Below are 25,956 nucleotides of genomic sequence, written 5' to 3'. Positions count from 1 at the left end.
CCAAAGCTCAAAATGCTCTGTTCCACCTTGTGATGTCATATAGTGGTAGTTTTCAAGTTAACAGCTCCTTTTACCTTTAGTTTAGTTGAGATTGGCAACTACAGGGCTGAAATCATCCAAATGAGTCTAGTGAAGGTGTGTGGAGTTTAAAAACACAGTGGAGTACTTCCACCTCATCACCACATGATGACATCACAAGGTGAAACAAAGTGTTTTTTGTTTGAGAGAAGTTTGTGTGTTAAACATGTGTGAATGAAACAAAACACATCTCTAGGTCTGTTTGTGTTAAGGAAACAACATTATAACATAGATCAGAAAACAGCATAATATGAGACCTTGATATGTCAGTGTGTCATCCGTGTCATCTCTGTGTTCAGCTCAGTCCCATAATGCACCTGGACAGATAGCTGGTTACTGTACAAGCATTTGTTTCTCAGAGCTAAAGCCATAACCATCAGTGGGGTCATTCACAGGTGAGCGCCTACTGAAAATGCAAGAGTTATGTTTTTTAAAAAGGCACCATTTTGGAGGAGGTGTAAAAAAAAGATGTGGTGAATGCAGGAGACATGAATCAGAGTGGCTCCACTGGAAGGTCACACAGAGGTGGATGCTCTCTGCCCTGTCTGCATGGCTTCAGCTACAGCTCTGAGAGAAAACACAAGGATAACCTGACAAGAGCCATTTCATAGCTAGTTTCAATATCCAACCTGTGTAATACATAAGACGCCTGTCATTAAGTTTACATTCACAGTGCATAATAGATGAATCTTTCTAACAGATCCTCATAATCAGGGCAAGACCAGCCCATGTTTACAAAATTGTGTAATTGACAAATGGTTGCAAATGATGGGCTGGGCATCTAAAGTAGGTCACACAGAATTCATAAGATATTATTATTGTATAATTCAAGCAAAGCATGATTGTTGTAGATTTTTTTTTTCATATGGGTGAAAAAATATGTTATGGTTTTTTGTTTTTTTTTTTTTTTTTTTTTTTTTTTTTTTTTTTTGTTAATTATAGGCTAGCCTAGGAGAAGATGCAACACTCAAAAATAGGCCCAGCCACTGGTTAAACAAGAATCAAATGGCAATATTCATCATATATTCTCATATAAGGAGTCATTCAATTTGAATTAAATATAGCCAAGGTGAACTTCCTGAGCTGAGCCACAGGTGGTTTCTCTTTATTCAAAGCGTTCCCTGTTTGGAGCTGACTGCGGACGCCCTCTGCTGGTTACGCAAGAGTACAATTATTTATTTATTTATTTATTTATTTATTTATTTATTTATTTATTTATTTATTTATTTATTTATTTATTTATTTATTTATTTAGTTTGTTAGTTTGTTAATTATTTAGTTAGTTTAGTTTTTTGAGGTTATAGATGTAAACTAAGGTAAGCCATACATCCACATATATATTGTCTTATATATGCGGATACATGATATGATATAATTTATATCAAATCTCAATTACTTAGCACTTAATTTTATTTTATTTTTTCTATCTACAAATTTCATTTACAAAAAATGTTGCTTAGAGCTACTGAAAGGCCATCTCGAGTTATGTTATGCATTCACTTCAGTCACACACAAAGGAACAATAGTTCAACGGGTCAAATACTTGCAGGGTCATATATCTTTTCAGTAGACGTCATCATGTATAAATCAATGTGTACTTACAGTTAAAGTGCTGACTCAGCATTATATGAGTGTATGTGAGTTCTGAAGGAGTATCTGGACTCAACACTTTACCAGAGAAACAGACTGATTAGAATTTAGTCTCTAAGGTATTGCACTGAAAAAATATTTAATAATAATAATAATTATTATTAGTTGGTAAATCAGTTCAAACCCAGCCTTGAAACTGTATACTTGCCTTTACAAAAGGACACACTATTCTTGCAATGGTCTGCCAGAGGGCACTGCTCCTCCACACTATGTCCATCTCTCACACACACCATGGCACTGTCCCAGCCTCTTTAGTTCTTGTCTGCGCTTCTTACCCCTCTGTGATTGATGTCATTTGGAGGCATCAGTGTCAGCTTAATTTAGTGTAGAGTATATGGACTCGCTCAATGGAAAAAGCAACTTAAATGGAGCTAAATCCTTACAAACAGATGTGAGCCAGATGTCAGGGCTGCAGAGGATCCTGAGCTGGACTGGGTCAGATAGGAGCTGTGTGTGTATGTGTGTGTTTATGTGTGTGTACAAGTCTGTGTAATCAAACCACAGCAGCACGTGAAACCAACCTCCAATGTCCATCAACCGAGATTAAGGTTTTTGAATTTTAGCATGACTGCAGAGATGTCCACTCTATCAACCTGCCTTGTCCTACAGAGTGCACAAACATGAAGAATCAGGGATTGTTTGGGGAAGTGGAGTTGAGAGATACTGAGATAATACTTTACTCTATGCACTTATGTACAGTATATATGTATCAGAGTAAGGGCTGACTATTCATGCTACTACTAAAACCTGTTTCACTACTATAACCTTTGTTTACTTAAACAAAAAGTACTTGTTAATTTTAGTACTACCATTACAGTTATCAATATTATTAGTCCAATTACTTGCACAATTACTACATCTATTACGTTTAATAACTTTAATAATAAAATGGATGGATGGATGTTCTACTGCAGTTTTACTCACATGTAACTGGCAAGTACTTTTTTGCCTATATTGCAAATCCTTTCCACTTGCTTTCAAAGAACTCATTTCACAGTGAAGAGAAATGATGATAAAGCTTTATTTGAAGTCTAGTATGCAGAAACAATGTAGAGAAAAATGTATTAACTCAATACTGTCTAATGAGTACATAGAAAAGACAATCACCAAGTTGGACTTCTCATGAAAAAGTTATAATACTGACTCTAAAAACAGAAGTTATCATTCAAATGGGCATTATTGCTTTAGATAATTGCATTTAAGACAGCTCGTTCATAAAATCAAACCAATGTATTAATGCCAGGACACTATAACGTTGTATAAATAGTGGCAGGCCATGGAGAGAGAGGGTTAAGTTCAAGGTAAGCTATTTTATTGAAAATATCATGCGGGTCTGAAGTACATTTTAAAGTAGACTCAACACAACAAAAGCTAGCAAGTCACTTTAGCTTAGCATAATAATTAGTATACAAAGTAGCCCTCTTTCCCATTAATTTGTACAAGGGAGCAAACTGAAACTATCAGACCAGTGCCTTATCGTTATCATTTTAAACCAAAATGATACATTTTCCATTGTAACTCCCATTTTGTACTTATTTAACCTAAAAGACTTTACACTTTTGAACATAACACAAACATATTTTTAAGTAACCTGAACTGAGCTAATAATCTGGAATCTCACAATCATCCACCTCTGGTCTGCAAGGAGAAATGTTGTAGTTACATGGATTCTTGCCAAAATTAACAAAAGGCAACACAATATTTATCAACAAAAGAAGTGTGGTTACTCTTCATGCACAATGTGGTTTCTGGTGGCAAATGTTAATTATCTCACCTAAAATGTGTCACACACTAAAAGTGGCCCATAAAAGGGTCTATGACATCCATACAGACATTTGCTTTATGCTAAGATAAAGTAAGCTACAGAATTGCTAGCCTTGAGCACTATCATGTTTTTCCTGTCAAAATAATACATGCAGTTTTTAAAATGATACATGGATGTAAATTGTTACAAATGTTTCTGAGGATAGAAGTACAGTTTCATTATACAAAAACAAAAGTATGTCAAATAAATACTGTATTTTCATCAAAGCTTATAAAAACAAAATTCTAAATCAAACTACTAGTAAAAAACATAACATTTACCATCAAATCTGCGAAAGCTCAAGCGATAATACTCATGTCTCAACATCCATCAATGAAGCACTAGACTGAGTTACACTGTGGCTGCATTTGCGAGACAGAATCAAAACTTACTGGCCTTATGGTGATTGATGGTCCTATATACATTAAATTACATACATACAGTCCCTTATTATCCATCAATATAAAATAACATGGTATCCTAGCTGTTGTACAATAAAAAGGGAATATAGATTATGAATTGGCTTCTGAAAAAAGTAATTGCTGGAGATTTCAGTGCATTCATAATGAGTTCTCACACTCTGAAGGCAACACATTTTAAGCATGGCTATTTTCTTATTTCTGCTGCTTTTGACGAGAAAGTCCCACATGCCACGGTCCAAGCACAGCCCGACCTCCAGCCTCAAATTTGTACAAAAACACATAAGTTACAAGTACATGATACAAAGATCAAAGCCGGGGTTGAGTTTAAGCTTGAGTTTTAGTGTTTTGCATAGCATTTGGCCTCGCTGTACAATCTAACCAATTGTTTAAAAAAATGTAAATACCAAATGCCAAGATGCTAAGAAGCAGAGAAACAGGATGCAATGATATGTAAATTTCCAATGCTCAAGTTACTCACAATGAAAGAAAGTGTTGAAATTATATGAAGAATCATGGTATAATTTCTATGTCATAGTTTCACATGTGAAACAGTTGAGGTGCAAACACAAATTCTAGAAAAGCTACGAGTAAATTTACAAAGCATTGTGTTCTCTTTTTTACAACATTTCAATCAATATTCCAACTTTGTCACATATGGGGTTGTAAATCATTAATTTGTTGAACCTATTTTTAGTGGATTAAACAGAATTAGTTAAATATACAAACTCAAGGCAAACAATGGTGACATTTCTCAGAGCATTACACATGCAATGAAACAGACAGTTCCTATAAAACTCTATGTCTACTGTAAGTGCTTGGCACCAGATTGAATTCTGATTGCGTATAAGCTGCATTTTAAACAGCTCCTTTGATGACGGGCTCCCGGTTCAGATATGTGGCCCAGTAGACCAGGTTGAAGGTCCCAAACAGGACGGGGAACACTATCCGGGACATCTTGTCGATCTTGCTGACGCTGTTGTAAGTTTTTTTGGGGTCAGGGGCCTTGGACTCGGTGGGTTTGAGCTGAACTGCTGTGCTGTTGGAGATGGTGGAGATGGAGGCGTCTTTTGTCAGGTTGGCTGTGTAGTTCACTCCAGTCGAACAGGTGTTGTTGGGTTTCTTTGACAAAGCCAGATGGTCCTTTTTCTGTGGAGAAAGTTACATATTATATTACCTAAGTCATTAGAGGCTGGACTGAAACACCAAGAACTTTGGACCTGACAATGTAAAGCCCACAGTCACTGGACACACAGTTGTGCAGCCCTCAACGGTCAGTTTTTTTTACAACACTTGTAGCATGGAAGTAGAGAGGTTAAACTGGACCAGTCGTGATGTGTATGTATATAAAATAGACCTCTTTTCTCAAGAAAATCTTCACACTAACAGACATTAGTATTTACTATCCTCTAGTTATTTTATGCTCGTTATGATATGTGTTTATGTTCTCTTTTATGTCATGTTGAAGCTTTCACTTTCATGGCACATGAATCGTCATCAGGATGTACCTTGGGCTGCTGTGCCTCCATGGCCTTCTTGCCGTCCCAGGCCCAGCTCCTCTTTGTGAAGTAGTTGACTGTGGCAAACTCGATGAGTGCAGAGAAGACAAAAGCGTAACACACCGCAATGAACCAGTCCATGGCTGTAGCGTAGGCCACTTTGGGAAGGGAGTTCCGAGCGCTGATGCTCAGAGTGGTCATGGTCAGCACAGTGGTCACACCTACAGCAGGGGAAGTGGGTCAGGCTTCCTCTGGTCTCCACTCTCTCAGATTAAAGCCCAACACATTACAGCGCATTATAACATCAGGATATACATGCAAGCATTAGCATTAGCGGCTATCCTCTCTGTGCTCCCGTCACTGTTTCTAGGAACTCTCAGGCACATTCACAAAATCATTGTAAAGACATGAATAGTAAAAGACTGACCAAAGACTGTGCGTGCCGGGACAGACTCACGGTTGAGCCAAAAAGAGACCTGGGACAGAATGACAGTCATGAAGCAGGGCATGTAGGTTTGGATCACAAAGTAACCGATCTTCCTCTTCAGGTAGAAATGAGCCATCATCACTGTGTACTGCCCTGAAGACAGAGAGAGATGTTATTTAAAATATGCATTAATGTATACACCCAAATAATATATACATTGATTCCACATATACACAGTGTCAATCCTAGATAATGCCATATCATGCCAAAAATGATTGGGATAATGAAGAGTCCTCTAATACAATTAAATGTGATGTGAATGACAAAACAGTGATGCACATGTACCATGTGAGGGAGCTGGTGTACCACTAGTTGCACATGAGCCACAGATTGGGAACCACAGCTTAGAAGAATACACAGTGTAGTCAGTATTAACAGATATACTTAACCTACATTGTAGCAAGTTGTTTTTGTCTTTTAACTATCATTGCAAATAACAAACCCAACAACTTTATTGACACAAAATGTGAATGCCCAAAATATGTAAAAACTGGTTTATTATATATATATATATATATATATATATATATATATATATATATATATATATAAACCAGTTTATATATATATATATATATATATATATATATATATATATATATATATATATATATATATATATATATATATATATATATATATATATATATATATTATATATATATATATATTTTATATATATATATATATATATATATATATATATATATATATATATATATATATATATATATATATATATTTTATATATATATATGTATATATCTTGTTAACCAAGTGAAGATTGCATTTGAAGGATTTTTACTCAAAAATCCTGTAGAGCTGTGGAGTCCTGATAAACTATAGAAAATCCACAGATGACTGCTGCTTTCTCCTGGCAAAATCCGATTTTTCTGTCTCACTAATCCCTTGTCACAATCTGCATCCTGTAGCTCTCTCTCCCTCCCGCTCTGTCTCTGCCTCTTTCCTCGTCCCATTATGTCAGGCCAGGCCACGCTTGATTGGGGACATACATCCTTTTGCTGGAATCACTAAAAACAGGAGCAGAACCCTTGCTGATTACAGGTGCACAGATGATCGGAGCGGAGGGGGGCTGACCCTGGGCACTGCAGAGGAAAACTTTATTTGGGATTTTCTGTTTGGGACTAAAGCAACATGTCCTTAATGCGACGGACAGCCGCTCTCTCAGGGCGAATGGTCAGCTGCTTTGATCTGTGGTGCCAATTCTGAGGGCCTGCCCCAAACCTGGATGGGACTCTTGGGACTATCCTGAGGAAAGATGCGGCGGCTGTGGTGGATTTTACTGCTGGGCTTTTGGAGCGTGTGTGGGGAGCTTCCCTTCATAGCGGAGAACAACGCTGCTATGCTAGTCAACTGGTAAGTCCATGTTCTTGACCATCTGTTGATTCTTTATCCATAGTGTGTGAAGTACCACTGCTAGCTTAGCATTTCTGTTCACTTCCTATGGCCATATTGTCATTCGCTCCAGCTCAACCTGCAGAGGTCAAAGGCCAGGTATAGCTGGTGTGAGCGCGAGCTTGATCTATTCCTGGCTTGTTAAGGAGGGTTTGTACCTCAGATTAGTAATGCTAATTAAGGCCATGTTAGCTTGGTCCACCCACCTCCACTGAGACATTGAACCTGCTGCTAAAATGCAATACAAATTAAAATGTTCTTTTCTAAAACATACCATTTTGAATAATAGGTGTCAAAACAATAAACTTTTACTGTTTAAGGAACTATTTTTGCACTTGGTTTATAGTTAGTCTAATATCAGGAGAAATTACAAATATAAAAGTTGATCAACTTACCAAAATAATGTTTTAAAAGACACCTTTAGAACTTAATATCACAACTATATAAATTATTTTGAGTAATTAAAATCAAATTTCAATTAGAAGAACATTTGTTTGGAGGACTGTATTGGAGAGCCATTTGGAGGGCGTTTTAATGATATCACGTATTTAAAATATAACACTGAATCCTACAGTGCAACTTGTTGAGCCTTTCTAGTGGATTGAATGTGCAGAACGAGTGGATTTACTCTGGTCAGCTGAGGTTTTAAAGCAGCATGCTATAATGTTTAGTTCTTGTACATTATCCAGTCTATTCCTGGCTGATATGGGATAAAGCCATATCCCAGTATGAATTACAGATAGAGGGCCTCCCCAGTCATATACTCATAAGGTCCCAGTGCGAATGTATTATCATAGTTCTTTACATAACAGAATTAAGCAGATGCCGCCCAGGCCCCACGTGTCGCCTGTAACCGACCAATAGGAGCACAGTGACGTCACTCGGTAAAAGCACAACTGCGATGGGTGGATTAACTCTACAGGCCCAATGGCTCAGACCGCAGATGAGTGATTTTTTTCTCTCTTCCATCTCGACTTTAGACAGCTGGCGATGTGTGGGAGGCCTCCTCAAATCCTCATTCATTGTCTCTATCCAGCTTGATTTGAAAACATTTCCTTCGCACAGCATCTCGGGATGGGACACAGTGTGATGACGGGGGGAATATCAGGGCTTAGGAGGGGACAAGGAAGAGTGCAGGACAGGACAGAACTGCAGCAAGGGAAGGAAAACTCTAATGACATTCAAGTGAAGCTTTTACAAATCAGAAATATTTGTGCGTTATAATGTGCGTTATTGATATCGCTATGAATGAAGTGTGTGAGTGATCATTTGAAGGTTGTTGAAGAGGCCGTCAGCCCCAGGGCAGCTGTGGCTACGGTAACAGCTTCTCACACCATAGAGTGAAGGAACTGGTTTGTGGATTGAATGTAAACTGATATATGGGGAGGAGACTTAGTTCTTTCTGAGTATTTACAATAAAATAATATTGCTACGCTACAGTGCGACAGCGGTTGTGTGAGAGTACTGGTGCACCTCTGCTGGTGTATATGTCCTCTGTCCCAGCTGTCTGTCCGATCAGATGGTACTGGTTGAGGCGAGACCCCTCCTCTGCCACCACCACAGACTTTGCAGCTCCGTCCGTCCAAATGTAGACCACCTCAGAGACTGGGTACGCATCTGTGAGCAAAGCATATTTGTTAAAGATTCTAAGTCACTTTGACAGAACTGGATAAAGTTAATTATTTTATTTATTTGTCACTAGATGGCAGACAGGTGGGTCAATACTAAATAAGCTGTCAGCTGTTGAGCAGTGTAATGTAATAGCCAAAAAATTAACAGCTATAATATATTTTAAAACAGTTGTAAAATCATTGTATATATCTCAGTGGGAAAAGTGAAATGACAAAGTCGTCTGCACAAGTGGGTCAACGATTTGTCATAAAATAATATGGTTATTGTTATAGCAAAACCGCTGTCAACAAATTCCAAGTGAATGGCTTTCCATCATTATATACCACATGTCTTTATTTGACAAGCTACAGTCACTGCCTTAAAAAATCATAAAAAATAAATAAATTATTACTAGGGCTGTGGTCGACTAAAGAAATTCTTGGTCGACTAAAGAGAAGACCTGTCAACAGACTACAGTCAACTAAAAGAGGGTGTGTCAAAAACAATCTATTCATCTATCTATACTATTATGACTACAACTGTACATGAGTTCATGCAAAATCTATTATTTCATGTTAAAAGGTAAATAAACTCCCAAATCATCAGTTAACCCACACCATATATTTACTCCTTTCTGCTGCTGTCGCATATATAAATATAAATCTTTAAACTCTAAATGAAATAAATAGTCAACTAACATTTGTTTTGGTCGACTAAGACTCCATCTACCAGTTAATGGAATAAACAGCCTACAGCCCTAGTGGTTACATGACTGAATGAACATGAATAATATAAACCAGGGGTGAACTCCATCAAGTGCCATTAACTAGTGGTTAATAAAATGGCTGCATTTAGCACAGGTTAGAGTGAGTCGCCAACTCACTGCTTATTGGCTTTGTAAAAGGTTTAAGAATTTGCAATAAAATATGCAACTTACTGTTATGTTTTGGATGGCAGTTCAGCAGAGGTTAAGAGATGTGACTTTGATACATTTCATCATGCCAATAATTGCAACCATTAATAATAACACACAAGATTTTGGGTGTCGACCTCCTAAATGAGAGCAATGCATAAAGTCTGACACATGGCGTCAATCCAACCATGGTCAAAATGTTTACATGACATCATATAAGAGGGTTAGCTCTATGTTCCCACAGCCCAGTGTGTGTGTCGTAGAGTAAAGGTTAGGACCAGGGTGAGGGTCATGGATTTACTTAAAATATGTTTTAAATGTGAGAAAACAGGGCTGTGGGGATATAGACCCATGGGATCATAGGTACACTCCCCATATAGCTGGGGGGTCTCTGTTGCTAAAGCTAAATAGCGGTGGTGTTAGCAGTGACACAACACTTGACCTTTCCCCCACTTTGCTTCATTACACCCAGATTAAGTTGGTGTCAGTGCTAAGAGCGCTGCTGTTTGGGCCTCATGTAATCACAATATACAGATGTTGCTGACCATGCGCCGCATGTGTGAATGCTAATACTGTGGTAGAAAAGCCTTTGGCAGATTAATGTGTTGCTTATGGAAGAGTCAGGATTAGTTACAAGTGTCACTGTAAATATAATACATTAATGCATTTCTTTGAGGGCCTGTCTTTGTAAAATAACACAAATAAAATACTACTTTTCATTTATTGTAGTGGTGAATGTGTAGTTGTGTTGTATTGCAGAGTGCTGTCCAATCAAACAACAGCATTAATCCAGTGTTAGAGGCTCCACTGCAATTTAGAGTGACCCCAGTCAACTAGTCTGGATTACACTGCAACACACTACATTGTCTCACAGCTCTATGAACAGCTGACAGCAGCAGCAGGCTTTTGCTTCTTTGACTCAAGAAACATTTGTTGCATGAATAATATGTAAATTATTTCAGAACATAGCTGCGCACAATTAAAAAACACATGCTTTTGTGCTGTCTCTTCTGCGTAATTTACATAATTTGATTTAAATGGAAGATTGTTTTAGTTGTGATTGCACAAATGTTGTGACAGGGTGAAACTGAATATTGAGCAAACATGTACAGTAAAACAACAGGGAGTCATTTGTTAGAGAAATGTGTTAAAATAACCACAAGGTTGAGGGTTTGATCCTTGATACTGGAAATGTATATTGTTGTTGTGTCCTTTGGCAAACACCACATAAATGCTACAGAAGTGTCACACACCACCACTTTTGTGTCTGAGGAATGTAACATGCTTTGAGAAGCACAATACTGGTGGTGTACAGGCATCTGTGTTTGGATCATAGTTTCAGTGTTTGTTTATTTTCAGGTTCATTGTCTTGATGTTTTTGTCCTTCCTTCAGGTAGTTCTAGTCTGGACATGGTTTAGTTCTGTCATTTTGTTATAGACATGGTGAAAATACTGACACATAGAGCAGTTTGGATTTGGTTTAACACTTGGTCAGAACAACTACAAAACACCCCTTTAGGATTAAGTTATGCACATTTCTTACTTATGCTTAACTAGTTATATGTAACCTTAGCATTCCTAGTCATTTATGCCTGTCTGTGCTTAACAGAGTAGTTGTCCATGTTTATTCACCAGTGTTTCCAAACCAGGGGTACATGGAATGATTTCAGATTCAAAAGAAACATGAAATTAAATCATTGATATTCTTTGTAGTACTTTTTACATCCTTAACAGTGATTCAGTAGGATCATTTTGGGCATCAATATTATTAAAACTAGGGATGGGCCGATATATTTTTTAGACTATACCGATAGCCGATATTTGTTTGTTTTTTGTGACCTGTAACAGCTATTTGCCCATACCGGTATTAAGCTTTTAAGATTTTAAAATCCATTGCAAGGTCCAAATTTATGCTAAGTAATAGTGAAGTTTACAGATTAACCTTTCTCTCTCAAATGTATGATTACTAAAGAAACACTGTACACAATATAGGTGGTACTGGAGTGTGAGACTATGCTTAGGGTAATGTTAAGACAAAAAAGGTTGACAACACTGCTATTCACAGGTGTATCTGTTTGACATACTGTGAATGAGCAGTGGGACGTTAGTCTGTGCTAAACAGAGACGTTTTAGATAATTGTTGAATAAACGGTTGCGTGTCTATACACAGGTGGTATATTGTATATTATATATTTGTATTTTCATGTCTGACATACAGTATCTAACTTTAATCTGGTGTAGCCCACTGTGAGTGAGCAGTGAGACGTTTGTTGCGGCTGAAGAGCACAGAGGTGATTAACACGGCACAGGGCCGCTCTGACACAGCCTAAAGCCCCAGCTCGTGCTGAGTGCTGTCCATTAGGTCAACGGATTAGCCAGGGTTAATGCAGGCGCAGCGAACAGGAAACAGGAAACTCCATGGGACAGTATTTAACAGGGGTATGCTCAGAAAGGTGGGATTCATTTTTAATATGACAGAATGCATTCTGTTTTTTCTCAAATTCAGGGTAAATAATTTGAGAAACTATGGAGGATCTGGTAAATATCTGGCAACCATAATAATAGTGTATAATGGATATGCACTGATAACTAATCACTGTAATTTTGTATGACCCACTGGCTAGTGCTCTCAGAGATAATATGGGAGGTGTAATTATCTCAAGCAAGACCAATATCTTGAGAGTTGAGTTTTAATGTTCATACACTGTGTTGTTCCACCATTAAAAACATGTGAACTGATAAAATGGTGACTCTAAAATGTTCCCTTGTGAATGAATGTGTGACAGCCCTGAGACTATACATTGGCCAAATGAATGAATGAACAAAAAAGTCACTCAGTGATAAGTCACACATGATGAGAGAGGAACAAAAAACTAAGGCGTAGTACAGACCCAGGGCTACAGTGGTGTATTGCAACTTCAATTAAAAACATTTGGAGCCTTATTTCAGGCACCTAAAATAATGCCACTTAATGGAAGTGCATTATGTTTGCACCCCTTTGAAACTCCAATGCACACTCGGGCCTGCCGTGGTAATAAGATTTGCAGGCTTCACTCAGAGAGTTTAGATGAAAGATTTTCATAGTTTGGTATGTAAAATAAAGTTATATAATGAGCATGTTAACAGAGTCAAATATTTTCATACAGTCCCACAAGCCTCAATGCACTGTCCTCCATTGCACTGTTATACAGATAAAAACTCTCTGACGTATTTAATGACCTTTGTATTTTAAGCACTGTCTAATTGATGTGAAGGAGTTTGATCTCTCATCAACTTGGCTGGACTCCAAATCCCAGACTCCATCTCTGATCTTATCGCTCATGGCTGTGAGATGCTCTGAGTTCAGTGGGAGTGGCTGTGTAGCACTGGACAAGTGCTTTACCCTTAAGGGCAGAGAATCTATGTGAAAGTCTATGTGAAGCCAACATGGAGTCATTTCTTTTTCATGTTTAGTTATTTCACTTTGGATATGTGTTTTCACTGCCAAAACATGTAAATATTCACAATTAATGTAGAACTGACAGAAACTGTACATAATAAGTTATTATTATAAGTTATTTTTATGCCTAACGGAAAAAGTGCAGACAAAGCTAAAATTCTGCTCACATAAAGTTAAGCTTAAAAAATTGCACGTTTTGTGTATAGACTAATTCGTAATAAAGCAACAACAACACATTTATTTTGTCTGGCTCAAATGTGATCCAACAGTGAATGTGGCAAGAAGTGACTGAAAGTATGAGAGAAAAAAAATCTAGGAGCTATGAGAAGTGTCAAGTGATAGAACTGCCCTGTTTATTTATAGGCAAATAAAAGGAAAAGGAAAATTGACAAAAAAATCTGATAATCATTTGAATAATGTAACTTGCAATGATAAGTGACTTGTGCCCTTTAAATGCACAGCCTTTGCTTTAGTGTATGTCCACTGGCTCCAGGCCGCTCTCCTGCAGCTCAGTCAGAGATAGCCATCAGTACGTCACAAGGAGGACCTCCAGCTAATCTTAAGCTGGCGGTACAGGAGCTCCCCAGGTATTTTAGTCCCACACTGACAGGAAAGTTAACTAGCTTAGAAGGCAGAGGGAAAGCTGGACACTAAACGTAGGTGTGTGGGAGTAAATAGTTTCATAATGAGTTAATTAGAGAAACTAGAGTACTAACTACTTTACTTACAGAAATACTAGCAATTTTACAGTAAATAGTAAATGAGACGTATTTAGATGAAAACTGCTGATTTCCTTAACATTGATTAGACAGTATTGACACTTCACCAACATTGCCTATGTTTGAATGGGGTGGAGGTGGACATAACGTCTGTAGACACACACTGGCAGCCAAACTCCTGTCAGTCAACCTCAAGAGCTCTGGACACACAAATAGCTCACCACAACTCTTACAAGAAAGTTGTAAGAGAAGCAGTTTTATTTTGTGGTGGTATTGTCCATTCAAGTCTATTATAACCTCTGATGACGCAGGGCAGCTATAGGCAAAAAAGGTTAAGAAGGACCAAGCTGGAGGTGTCATGAGTACTGTAGGGAAGTTTAGGAAGTTGATCAGTTGCAAAGGCACATTTTATATTGACAATTCAGTACAGTGAGCATATTGAAAGCACAAATACAACAAGGAAGTATTGCTCAAATAGTTCAAATAGATGGTTCATGGGGAGAAGAGCTTATGAGGAAGTAAAGACATAAACAAAACTTTTATTTATTATCCATTATTAAATTACGCTCCATAATTAAAAGGTCGGTATTTGGTCTTAACCTTCTCCAGGGGTCATTTCCAGTCTAAATTATTTACAAACACTATTGGGGCCCCATATATAGCAGGTGTTACCTCAGTGTCCTATAGGTGTGTATTTCCTGTCTGATGTGGTGCAGAGGAGAATGCAGCAGAGTGGAGCTGACATAATGATGAATAGTTTAATCAGGAGCACAGTGTCACAGGCTGCTCCTCTGCTGTCCGCCCCACACCTGAGGGACACACATCCAGCAGCACTGGACAAGGTGAACCATAGCATAGAGGACGTTTACGGGGTAATTACTTGACTTTCATTATGTTCACATCACTGGCCACAATAACACAGAACAACACTGACCGAAAGTCTTTAAACAGGTTATGATGGGACCTCTTGTTAATTTCAGATGACCAAATGTACAGCACTTCCTGATCTGGTCCTCTTTGATATATCATTAGTCAAACTGCAAACATCTATTACCATTGTGTCATGGTGCAATGCAGGCTGTGCACATTGTGGTGAAACAATACCAAGGGCCACAGAATTTCAGGGAAAAAATAGAATTTGCAAATTGCAGTTGCATCAAGATTTACAACTTGTTTTAGGTTTTAGTTCACAGTGCACATTTTAAAAACATGCAGAAGCACTAACATTTAAATGAAGATATAAATGTAATGTACCAAAATAATTTCAGCCAATGCAATGTGACAATTGTGCAAACTGCAACTTTTATTTGATTACTTGTTTGGCCCTAGTATCTGGTTCAATCTAGAAAAAAATACTGGATGAGGAGTCCGGAAAGGATTAGTCCAATCAATTAATGTATTATAAAACCTTCTAATGTATTTCAGTTTATTATGATTTTGAAGAGTCACTTATATGTTCACTTTATTTTGAGGAATACCTCAATGCTATAATGGGCCTTAATATCAAAAAGTTCAAACGTGTGAATATGCACTGAAAGTGAATTCATGCACTGAAAACTTGTCTGCTTCCTTATTTTTTTCTTTTTTCTTTTACAAGTCATGTTGTATCAAATATGATTTATTCTTGATAAAGGTAAAATTCACTCACAACTCCCAAACTTAAGCGGACAGGCATGGGCATCCATAGGGAAATCCTCCAGTTGCATGGGGCACTCTGCTGAGATGGTTAGCCTGAAAAACAGAACAAATCTCAATTACTTCACACAACATTAAAATGAACTATTAACAGTACAAAACTGTAACATAAACTATCCTGTATGAACTCAATGAGGCACTATAATCGTCTCCATTAGGAACATGATCACTGCCTCAAACTGGTATTTCCCCTGATTATAACTCATTTGTTTCATTTACATGTGCTCAATTTAGTGTGCAGCCACAGAGCTCCGAATATAGTAGTTTGTCTTCATTACCGTAACGACAGGCTAAAGTGCAATTTACCCCACAAATGAGCAATAAGCAACGGAGGGGGGAAGGGGGAGTTTAGAAAAGTGACCAAATATTTTAACGAGGTAAGACTGCCATCTACTTGATTTGGGAGAAAACAAAATAAATGTGTCAGTCTTGTGGGATAAGCTGAGGCAGGTTCACAGGTTTGTGTTAGGGGGCCCTCTGCTGGCAGCATCTGTGCACTTACTCTATTTCTGTGGAGTGATACTGGTATTACAGATGTTTATTTCACCATTATATCACCATTTAAGACATTTTATTTATTGATTTATATCCATATTTATTTTGGGAAGTAGTAATTTGCTGTTGAATCTTGAATGAGAGTAACAGCACAGCACAGCATACTATTCAAACACACTTTAAACATAGCGATATATTTTGATTTAGAAAAAAATTTATTGACTTCACTTGTTTAATTGTGTAGGTTGAAAATTCAAAAGAAAAAAAAAAAGCCTTACTGTACATATACTGTATTTATTTATTATCATTTTTGCATTATGAAAATTTGTCCTGTCTTGTAATTTTTATGAAGAAATTGTGGCAATAATTTAAGATGGTTATTGCTTTACCTGGAATGTTCCACAGTATCGCATTTAATGGTATCTATATCCATGGACACAAGCAAATCACATGACAAGATCAAGTTATAGGTGATATTTATGGATAGAAGATGTCCACACTAACACTGACTAAATGCAAGATAGATACACTATTATGGAACATTGTACCTCTATTATAAAGAAGAAGGAAACTTAAAAGTGTACTATTTTGAATTTGATACGTCCATGGGATGTGTTTACTGGTGAGAGAAAGTGCTCATAAGATTGCATGCAGTTCTTCTGAGGGATTTGTGAGTGATGCCATCTGCCCCTCTGTCTCTGCCCCACTCCCCACCACACATCCAGAGCAGGATTACTCTATGGGGTAACACATAGACATAGACACAAGCCATTATCCTCCATACACGACTATTATGACGTACAATTTATTCAAGAGTAATGTGTTATCCTGTACCATCAGCCTTTTACTGCTATGGGCAGTTTGGGTGGAATGCTCCCTCTTGTGGGCAATTGGTGTCATAATCAAATTAGGCAGAGTTTCTGGTTCTGTCCTCTGCAGCTTCTATATCAGAAGAAGTGGACAACACAGTAATCTAGCATTCTCACTTCAGTACTATTCCCTCGAGGAGCCTTGATTAGAGCTATTTAACAGTTTTATTATTAGTAGCAGTTGCAGTACTACGAATAGATAGATCTGTAGCGTTATAAATCACGCATTTTTTTTATTATTTTAAAGTAACAATACATTTACTTCAGTGCCAGATTTGTTTACGTCTCCACCTCTGTCTAGTGTTTATGGACATTGTTCACATCAGCACAATGCTTATTTAGTATCAGCAGATGTTTTGAAGGTGGGCTCCTTAGAGTACAGGCACTATCTGAGCAGCATTAATTAGTGAAGGTGAATGCTTTTTACATGCTCCTTAATAAATCATAGCAGCCAATAAGGACAGAGAGAGATGACAAGACAAACGACCGCCTAAAGCTGAAATCATATTGTTTTACATAGACACGATCTTCTGGATGTTTCAACAAATTACACTGGTTTCACCAACGTGCAACTGCTTAAAATGGAGTTTATAAATGTATCTTGGATCGAAACTCATTCCTTTTTCTCACTCAATTCCATGGTACAATGGCCAGGGCTTGTGCTGTGAAAGTCCCATAGTGGTAAAGTAATGCATGCATAAAATGTTTCTCTAATAACTCGGTTCCCATTAGCGACCACAGCGTGCTAGCTTTAATGGCTTGCAGTGCGGTAGATTTGTAACAATTTAGAGATCAATAGACGTTTTTTGACAGTGCATTTCCTCTAGCATCTTGTGTGAATATTTGATTTTGAAGACGCTGATAAGATATGACACAGCATTGAAATAACAGTGAAAGAAGGCAGCTGAATTCACTGCAAAAATCTCTTATTTCAATACACATTCTATACAAATATATTCTAATTTTAAACAATTTGATATATTACAGTTAGAGCCAGCACAGTATTAAACTTCATATATAGTTTGGGTCTCAAATGGCCTATTAGTATAAAAAATGTACAAATATTTGACAAAACTACTGCAACTAATTAAAGGTATGTAACTTACTGGAGGGTGTCCGCTACTTGCTTGTCTCCATGGAGATTTTACTGATTTGTCTAGAATGTTCCGCACTATGGTGACGGTGATAAACCTAAATGTATCTTGCATTTATTCCATTACTGACCTCTACTCTCATCTGACATGTAACTTGACCTGGTGGTATCACTTGTTTGTATTTATGCAGATGTACAGTTTAATCTATACTGTGGAACTTTCCAGGTAAAGCAATAATATCGACATGCAGCAAAGCAGGTGGCAGACCCTCCTCCAGAAAGTTCCATAGTGCACCTTTAACTACTGCTGCTACTACTACTTTTACAATAGTACCGTATTAGATGCAAAATACTTCATATGGATTTTTTGCGAAGTCTAGTGTTTCATATTGTGGATTTTGAGCTGTACTTTTGATGATTACAATAACTGCCCTAAACCTTGTGAACAAAAAGCACTTCCATAAAATATTGAGATCACTTTTATACAATGGACACTACACTGTTTTCCTGATGCGCCTGAGCTCAGGGAGGGTCCGTCCCACACAGAGGAGTTCAGCGGCGGGAGTGACTGGGGGGTGCTATTGGAGCTGTGAGGTTGAAACATTTAACTGGAGTGTGATTGAGAGGAGACGCGGTAATAAGCAGGAAAAGGTCACGCACCCACGGAGCAAAGTAAAGGTTTCGGCGACGCGTAGACATGTTTAACAGTGACTGATGTCAATGTGAAACGCTCAACCCTCCATTTTGTGCAACATGGTGTCAAAGCATGTGGGCTAGTGTACCAAACAGTAAATGTGTACTACTAAAGGTTCAGATGACATCACTGTAGGGATGGCATGATAGTATTTTCAGATTTCGACACCAAGGGAAAGACTTTATACTTGATACAAATAATAGATAATAGATTATAGATGTTTCTCACAAAATAAATAGTATTTTCATATTACCATGTGATTTTACACTAGTCCTTGTAGTATAGACCTTTCCAGACCTATTCAACAAAAGGTCCAGTTTTGTCCTAATGTTTTTATTGTGTGTTTACTGGTTGTAGTATCGATTAGTAAGTACTTACTTACAAAGGAAATCCACAAAGGCTGAGGTGTACTATGATTCTGATGAGTCCACAAACTTGAAATTGTAATTTTACAGCTCTAATAACAAGTCAGTGAATCATGTTTGTGCGATTGCCTTGTGCTGACACAGAAGATGTTAAACCTTCTGCCTTATGTTTTAAGTTTATGGGGATAGAATGCATTTGACACAGATTGTTAAAATATTGTCTGATTGTTGTTATTGGGACAATGTTTTTGTCAGTATATCCCTAGCAAAGACATTTTTACAGTTACAATTACCAGCTGCCTCTATATCAACTCTCTAAGAGCTTTACGTTACAAACTTTGTTTAAAAAAAAAAAAAAGGATTACTATAGAATATAAAAGGAACCTATGCCCTATTGAATGAGATGGCATAAAAAGCAGCCCATTCTTTCATTATTTTGAAACGTTTCCATAGTGTAAAAGCTGTGATTACCTCATGGTGTACAGCAGCGTCCCGTCCTCATTCAGTCTCAAGAGCTTGTTGGGAGTGGTCATATTATGAGCAATGGACTTTTTCCCATTGAGAAAGAAGGTGTCGGGGGTCCAAATGTTACTGGCCAGTAGATTGTTGAGAGCAAGCTGCTTCATGGGGCCCTTAAAGCACAGACGCTCATCTTTCCAGCTCTGACGAAAGAACACGTCTATGGTGTACTCCTATGAGACAAACCCACAGATATTTTTACTTGTAAGATTTAAACACTTTTTGTTTATTTGTAGATGTAATAATGGCGGTAACATTTATTCAGAAAGCAAATATTAAAGAAGCCTCCTACCATTTCAGTGTCAGATACTGGACCAAAACTGGTGACAAAGATATTTGTCTTGATTTCTGTCACTTTTTCTGTAAAACATGAAAAAATTTACATTTTAGTTAAATAAAGTGGTCCAGCTTCAGTCTGGACCACAAAATTAAGAAACAAATAATGTCAAATATTACCTTTTACAGCAGGGGTGTCCAAACTATGGCCCGGGGGCTGAATGTGGCCCTGTGTGACTAATTTTTATTCAGGACTTCAGTTGAACTGACCCAACTGATCATAATCAGTACTTTTTATGGCAAATTTGAGTAATTCTACAAATATAACCTAAATAACATCACACTGCACTGTCACACAGACCTAATATTAATATTCCAAGCCTTATTTAAAGTATGAAGTCAAAACTATGTTAAATGCACTCATCTGAATTATCCACTGTATTGACCACTGGCCCTCCATGTCAAATATTTTTCAAGATGTGGCCCTCGATGAAAAGAGTTTGGACACCTCTGTTTTACAGCATTCAGAAAAAGAAAAACTGTATATACACAGATGTCATGTAAAGACAGCATGTATGAAAGTTGGTAAAGGATTTAGTTTTTTTTTGTCTTTTTCAATACTTTTGACTATTGTAAAAATCACAATGTTTCTTAATAATGACAACACTAAATGAATGTAATTAATGGCTCACTGTCCAGCAGCTACTCTCCCTCAAAAGCACGGAGCAGAGGATGAGCAGACACAAACTCTACAAATGACTTGTATTACATTATGCCTTTTCCTCTTCTGTGTAGGATGCACAAATATTGCACACAAAGCAGCGCTCTTAAGAAAATGAGAGAGATACACAGTGCTGATGATTAATGACCCTTCACTGCTCAGCCGCTGATACCATTAAAAAAGACCAGAAATACTGGATTTGGGCAGTGAGGAATAGTTTCAGAGCGTTTTCTGACAAATATTGCAAGCAGCAAATCTTAGGAGACTCTGGTCTATGTACCTGACTTTATTTTTGTAAATTAGTGAATTTAGGTTTGTTTTTTTTCCACCATAGAGTATACACAGTATAATGTAAAACCATTTAAGTAAAACTATTATGCAAAATCAACTTTTCAGAGCTTTTATGATCTTATAGTTATTGCCCTTCACTATTTACACTCTCCACGTTTCATCTGGAGTGATTTGTTCATATTCTCCCGTATATACTCCCGTTTTCACCGCCCCTGGTACACACCCACTTCTCTGTGCTTAGTTCATTCTCCAATTTTATTTTCTTAATCGGTGATACAAGCAGGATACGGCAGCACTGCATAGTCATTTTAGTACAAATGAAAAAAATAAAAAATCTGCTGCTCACTAGTGTGATCTGCAGCTGGCCATCGGAGGGGCCCACTCTTAGTTGTGATGATGCTTAAGATGATGTCCACTCCCATTGGGCAGTGCAGTTTTCTAATGCAGAAGTCAGTTTCTTTTAATCATTTTAGAACAAAATTGCAACTTAAAATATCCAAATTATGGCAGAATGATCCACGGCTGTCATACATTATAACTATATAGCAGACACAGCACAATATGTCCTCTTAAGTATTTTTATGGATTGCGAATCTAAAAGAAAGAGCAACAGTGAGGGTTTGTGAGCGCTAGGAATTATCTGAGCAGATTTAAGCGCCTGCATTCTGCTTCCACAGTTTGAAAAGTTTGCAATTGCAGCTTTAACATGATAAAAAAGTGAGAGTGACTATGTAATTGATAGTCACAGCTTTTTGATTAGAAGTCATCATCCCATTAAAGGAGATTTTTGTTATACTTGTAAATAAAATCTAATAATTCTTGCCACCTTAACTTGACTTACTCAAAAGTAAAACATGTTCTTTTGTTGGCACTTTCTGGTTTGTATTTTTCCTTTCTTTACGGTGGTGAGTTATTTATGGTCTGTCCCGATCCAGAGGAGGCTTAAGTCCATTGTAAATGTGTTTTGCATTCATAGCTCATTCCTAACGTCCTGCACCAGAGAGAGCTGTCAGCCCCAAAGGACAAACATCTGCAGGACAAGCAATGCACCCACACACCGCCGTACACAGCAAAATGTCAGAGGAAAACTAACTCCGCCATACCCCCTGTTAATGTTACAGACATTACAAAGCTGTATCCCTCTTTATGTCGAGGGCTCACAAGTTTGTGCCCTTTTCAAACTGGGAACAATTGAGTCGGTGTTAAATAGAGAGGAAAAATGGCTCCTTCAAGGTCGTGGCTGCAGATGTGGTCACCATGGTAACGTTAAATCATCTTTAGGAGATCCCGACAGGTGATCATGTCTTTGTCACAGGCCGAGATAAATTTAGACCCACTGCTAAATAAATGAGGGCAGGGAGCATTGTTCTACATATGGACTTATGGGTGTGATGATAATACGTGTCATCTTTGGTCTTATGAGAGGGGTTTGGGGAAGGTGAAAATAAGATTACAGGTCAAACTGGACAGACATTTTGATGCCGTATCATTTTAAAACACAACTGCAGTTTCCTTATTCTGATGTCTAAAAGGACCATAAATGGAATACAAAAATGTGACATCAGAAACATCTCATCCAGACCATAAACAAAACTTGCTAAACTTAGAAATACGGACAGATTTGCTACTGATTAAAGTTGTTCACAAATAATCTGACAGAAAGAGTCCTAACAAGCCATATTATATAAAAACATATGCAGTTTCTTCTCTCTCTTCTTAGGTATTATTATTACATTTGCATATTTAGTTATTTTATCTGTTATCAAAAGTTTAAGCCAGATGTCCTTCCACACACTATATATTGTGGCTGTGTTTCAAGTTTTCCATGAGTTTCAGAATAATGAACAAATTGCAACAAAACAAAACAGTATATAGTCCTCAAAATGTCACCTATAACAGGAAGCTGAAACCCACGAGTAGACCTTTACATCGTTGTGACGTCATCTAACCACACAAACTCTGTCTGTTTCGCCTATAGCTTAACATACAACCTTCACCTCAGAGTTTTTACATTTTTAGCCCAGCACAATGTGTTCTTACCTCTGGGCATAAATGGAGCAGTGCTAATTACCCCAGTGTTTTAGATGTAACTGTTTTGCTTGGTTTGAGCTGGCATCACAGCATTCTATGGAGGCCTGTAGAGTTCAATAGAGATAAGAGGCAGGCAAAGTGACTATTGTTTATATGGGTCAGCAGATTTTGTGAGATTTTTTTATATATACACACACCATAGAATCCGTATTGAAATAATTGTGTTTTGATAACAACGTTCTATTGTCTCGCCATCTTCAATTGATTTTTATCGCAAGATTTTGGAATAATGGACCTTTCTTTTATAAATAATAATTAGATTGAACATTTTTCCTCTGTATTTCTTGTGAAAAATACCATATTATAATTGATAAACTACTGGAATAGAAACGGAAACATACTGACATCATCGGATACTAAATGCTGAAAACAACCTATGCGTTCTTTCTTTCTGGGGCATTTACCTCCCAGTCCGGGGCGGAGTCGGTTGTCGTACCCATCCAACAGTCCATCCAGGATGCGAGTGAATATGGTAATGTTGTTATTGAGCTCGGCCTCACTGGCACTTCCTGCTAGATCCTGCGAGAGGCTGCACAAGACACAAAGAAAGAGGAGAGAAAGAGAGGGAGGGAAAAAGAGAGGTTGGCAACGATAACGACTTTGGACTCAAGGACGAAGCCATAAAGTGTATATAATAAAAGATACAGTCTAATAACGGAATGGTGTTTATGTTTTAAACGACAGACCATTAAACCTGTAAGAGGGTGTTGTCAAACTGTGGAATGGGTCCCATTTGTGGTACCCGTGGGCTTCTTCTCGTGGCACCCACGCGAGGCTTTTGTAAGAGAGATTTTGTGAGATTTCAAATGAAATTACAACTTATGGGAGACATTTTTTCGATTGTTTTAGATCTGGTTTAGTCTTTAGGGAGTTCTCATTTGGAACTGGATTTGATTCAGTTCAATTCAATATGTTTTCTTCCATTTATAGAAACAATACACATTAATGCCTGCTTTGGATAAGACCTAGTATAGAAGACTTGGTTAGAATTCCTGCTTGAGTCCTTGTTTAGTCAGACTTCAACCAGGTTTAAATGTTTTTTTAAGTCCTTTTCTTATTTAGCCCCGTTTGACGCACGGATATGAAGGTTCAGTTCTGATTTAAGGTTAAGATTTGTCTCGGTCTTGAGTAAGTCCTGCTTCAGTTTTAAATCCTTTTCTAGTCCCGGTGCTATGTCCTGGTTAGTCCTGGTCTATGGAGGACTTTGGTGCAGGCTGGTGGCAGGTGTCAGTTCTTACCTCAATCGGCAGGTGATGCTCAAAAGCAGCGCACAGATCCACACTCGTCTCATTGTAACGGCGTAGAGGCTCTTTCCATTGTCCATCCCTGAAAGCAGACACCACCACTTTGAAAATCTGATACAAGAATGAGCTCGATTGAATTACACTGACTGTCTATGCATGAAATTAAGTAGCGCTATTAAAATGCAGTTGAGGGGTCTTTCCAGAGTCACTGTCTGCCCTTTTAAGATAGCCACGGATTAACCATAGAAGCAAAGTTTAGAAAATGTGAGAAAGGCATACTACAAAGTCAGACTTAGAGGGCTTCAATAAGGCTGTTTTAAAAAGATATGTGATACACCAATCGCATTACAGAATAGATTTAAGAATATGTAAGCTTGTAGGCAAAGTGTAAACTACTTGACTGAGGAAAAAAATAAAACCACTTAAGGCTTTTTGTATCAGCCTTATTTAACAAATAATCAATAATGCATCAATCAAACTGTAGAGACTTCAATGTGTAAAACAAAAAACACAGCCTCCATAACACCATTATATGAACAATTTGAACCCTTCCATACTTAGATAACTTGTTCCAAACAGACACAGTTGAATTAAAGAAAAATAAATTAAACTGTGCTCCCCTGGCCTTAAGTTAACCAAAGAACATGGCTTCCAGACTTGGGCTAGGACCCTGCAAACTCTACCTGCATCCGTCTACATCACCACCGGGCTCCTATAATAATTGTCCCAGTCCACATGTGCCCAAACCGGCAGCAGCACAGTAAATCCCCGCGGTGCCTCGCTAAAGTGAACGCAGATCTGCACCGCATCCCCCTCATTTCATGACTCAGATCTCATTTATTACCGCCAGAAAAGCGTGAATAGCCCACCTCTCTTGTCTTTTCTCCCCTCGTCTCCTCAATGCAGTCTATCTAGATGCACTCCACTCCACTGCGTTGCCCACACGTCCCAGCGCATCTCGCCACTGTACCGTACCATACCGCTCTACTGCACAAGCGTCGAAAGCTTACCACACAAGAAGACGTTGCGCTAACTTCTCTCCTCCTCCTCCTCCTCCTCCTCCTCCTCCTCCTCCTCCTGCTGCTTCTCCTCTCGCAGCTCCGCGGGTTTTCTTCTCCTCCACTAATGACACCTAGTTCCTCTCGGCATCAAACGTGAGGGACGGCTCCTCCATCAGTGATCGCGCATCGGAAAAAGACGCACGGCTAAATTCACTGTCAGCGAGCTTTATTTGAGCCCAAAACGATTAAAAGGTTGTGTAGGGGGTTTAAAAAGCAATTCCCCACACTTGTGCTGACCGAACATCCTATTTAAACAAGTCTCAAAGGAGGCAGCCAGCAAGCTTAGCAAGAAATCACAAGGAGAACAAATCCGAGGGAGTATCCAAATAGTGCGAATTGTCTTACAGAGCAGCGTGCAGCCCGTGGTCACGCAGCCAAGAAGATCCAAGAGCAGCGATGGAGCGGAGGAGAGGCGCACAGATGGGAGGGGGTGGAGGAGGAGAGTGAAAAGTGGTCCATAGTAGTTATAAAGAGCGCCATAAGAGGGGTCTCAGCAAATACGCACAC

General features: G+C 38.2%; 2 protein-coding genes across 4 annotated transcripts in view; one reads left to right on the top strand and one right to left on the bottom strand.

Annotated features, from left to right (window-relative positions):
* Positions 1-2,726: 2,726 nt before the first annotated feature.
* gabra5 (gamma-aminobutyric acid type A receptor subunit alpha5) lies at positions 2,727-25,835 on the bottom strand. 2 transcript variants are annotated; one of them, XM_033965151.2, is made up of 10 exons: positions 25,399-25,835; positions 24,383-24,470; positions 23,549-23,673; positions 20,058-20,125; positions 19,718-19,938; positions 15,684-15,766; positions 8,827-8,970; positions 5,878-6,030; positions 5,460-5,671; positions 2,727-5,100 (listed from the first exon to the last, which is right to left on the bottom strand). In XM_033965151.2, the coding sequence occupies exons 2-10, from the start codon at positions 24,466-24,468 to the stop codon at positions 4,810-4,812; spliced, it is 1,383 nt and encodes a 460-aa protein (XP_033821042.1). In that variant the 5' UTR covers positions 24,469-24,470; positions 25,399-25,835; the 3' UTR covers positions 2,727-4,809. The 2 variants fall into 2 exon arrangements, with proteins under 2 accessions (XP_033821042.1, XP_033821043.1); XM_033965152.2 differs by lacking the exon at positions 25,399-25,835 and adding an exon at positions 25,258-25,381.
* The window catches only part of gabrb3 (gamma-aminobutyric acid type A receptor subunit beta3), a 44,172-nt gene continuing 25,143 nt past the window's right edge, over positions 6,928-25,956 (top strand). For both annotated transcript variants that reach the window (XM_055221243.1, XM_033965150.2), the window contains exon 1: positions 6,928-7,314. In XM_055221243.1, coding sequence (XP_055077218.1) covers positions 7,217-7,314 — 98 coding nt within the window. In that variant the 5' untranslated portion in view covers positions 6,928-7,216. The remainder of the gene's footprint in view (positions 7,315-25,956) is intronic.

The sequence above is a fragment of the Periophthalmus magnuspinnatus genome, chromosome 4 (genome assembly GCF_009829125.3).
Source record: "Periophthalmus magnuspinnatus isolate fPerMag1 chromosome 4, fPerMag1.2.pri, whole genome shotgun sequence".
Classification (NCBI taxonomy): Eukaryota; Metazoa; Chordata; class Actinopteri; order Gobiiformes; family Gobiidae; genus Periophthalmus; species Periophthalmus magnuspinnatus.
The sequence above is the reverse complement of the archived record's forward strand: the minus strand, read 5'-3'. Positions and strand labels throughout refer to the sequence as shown.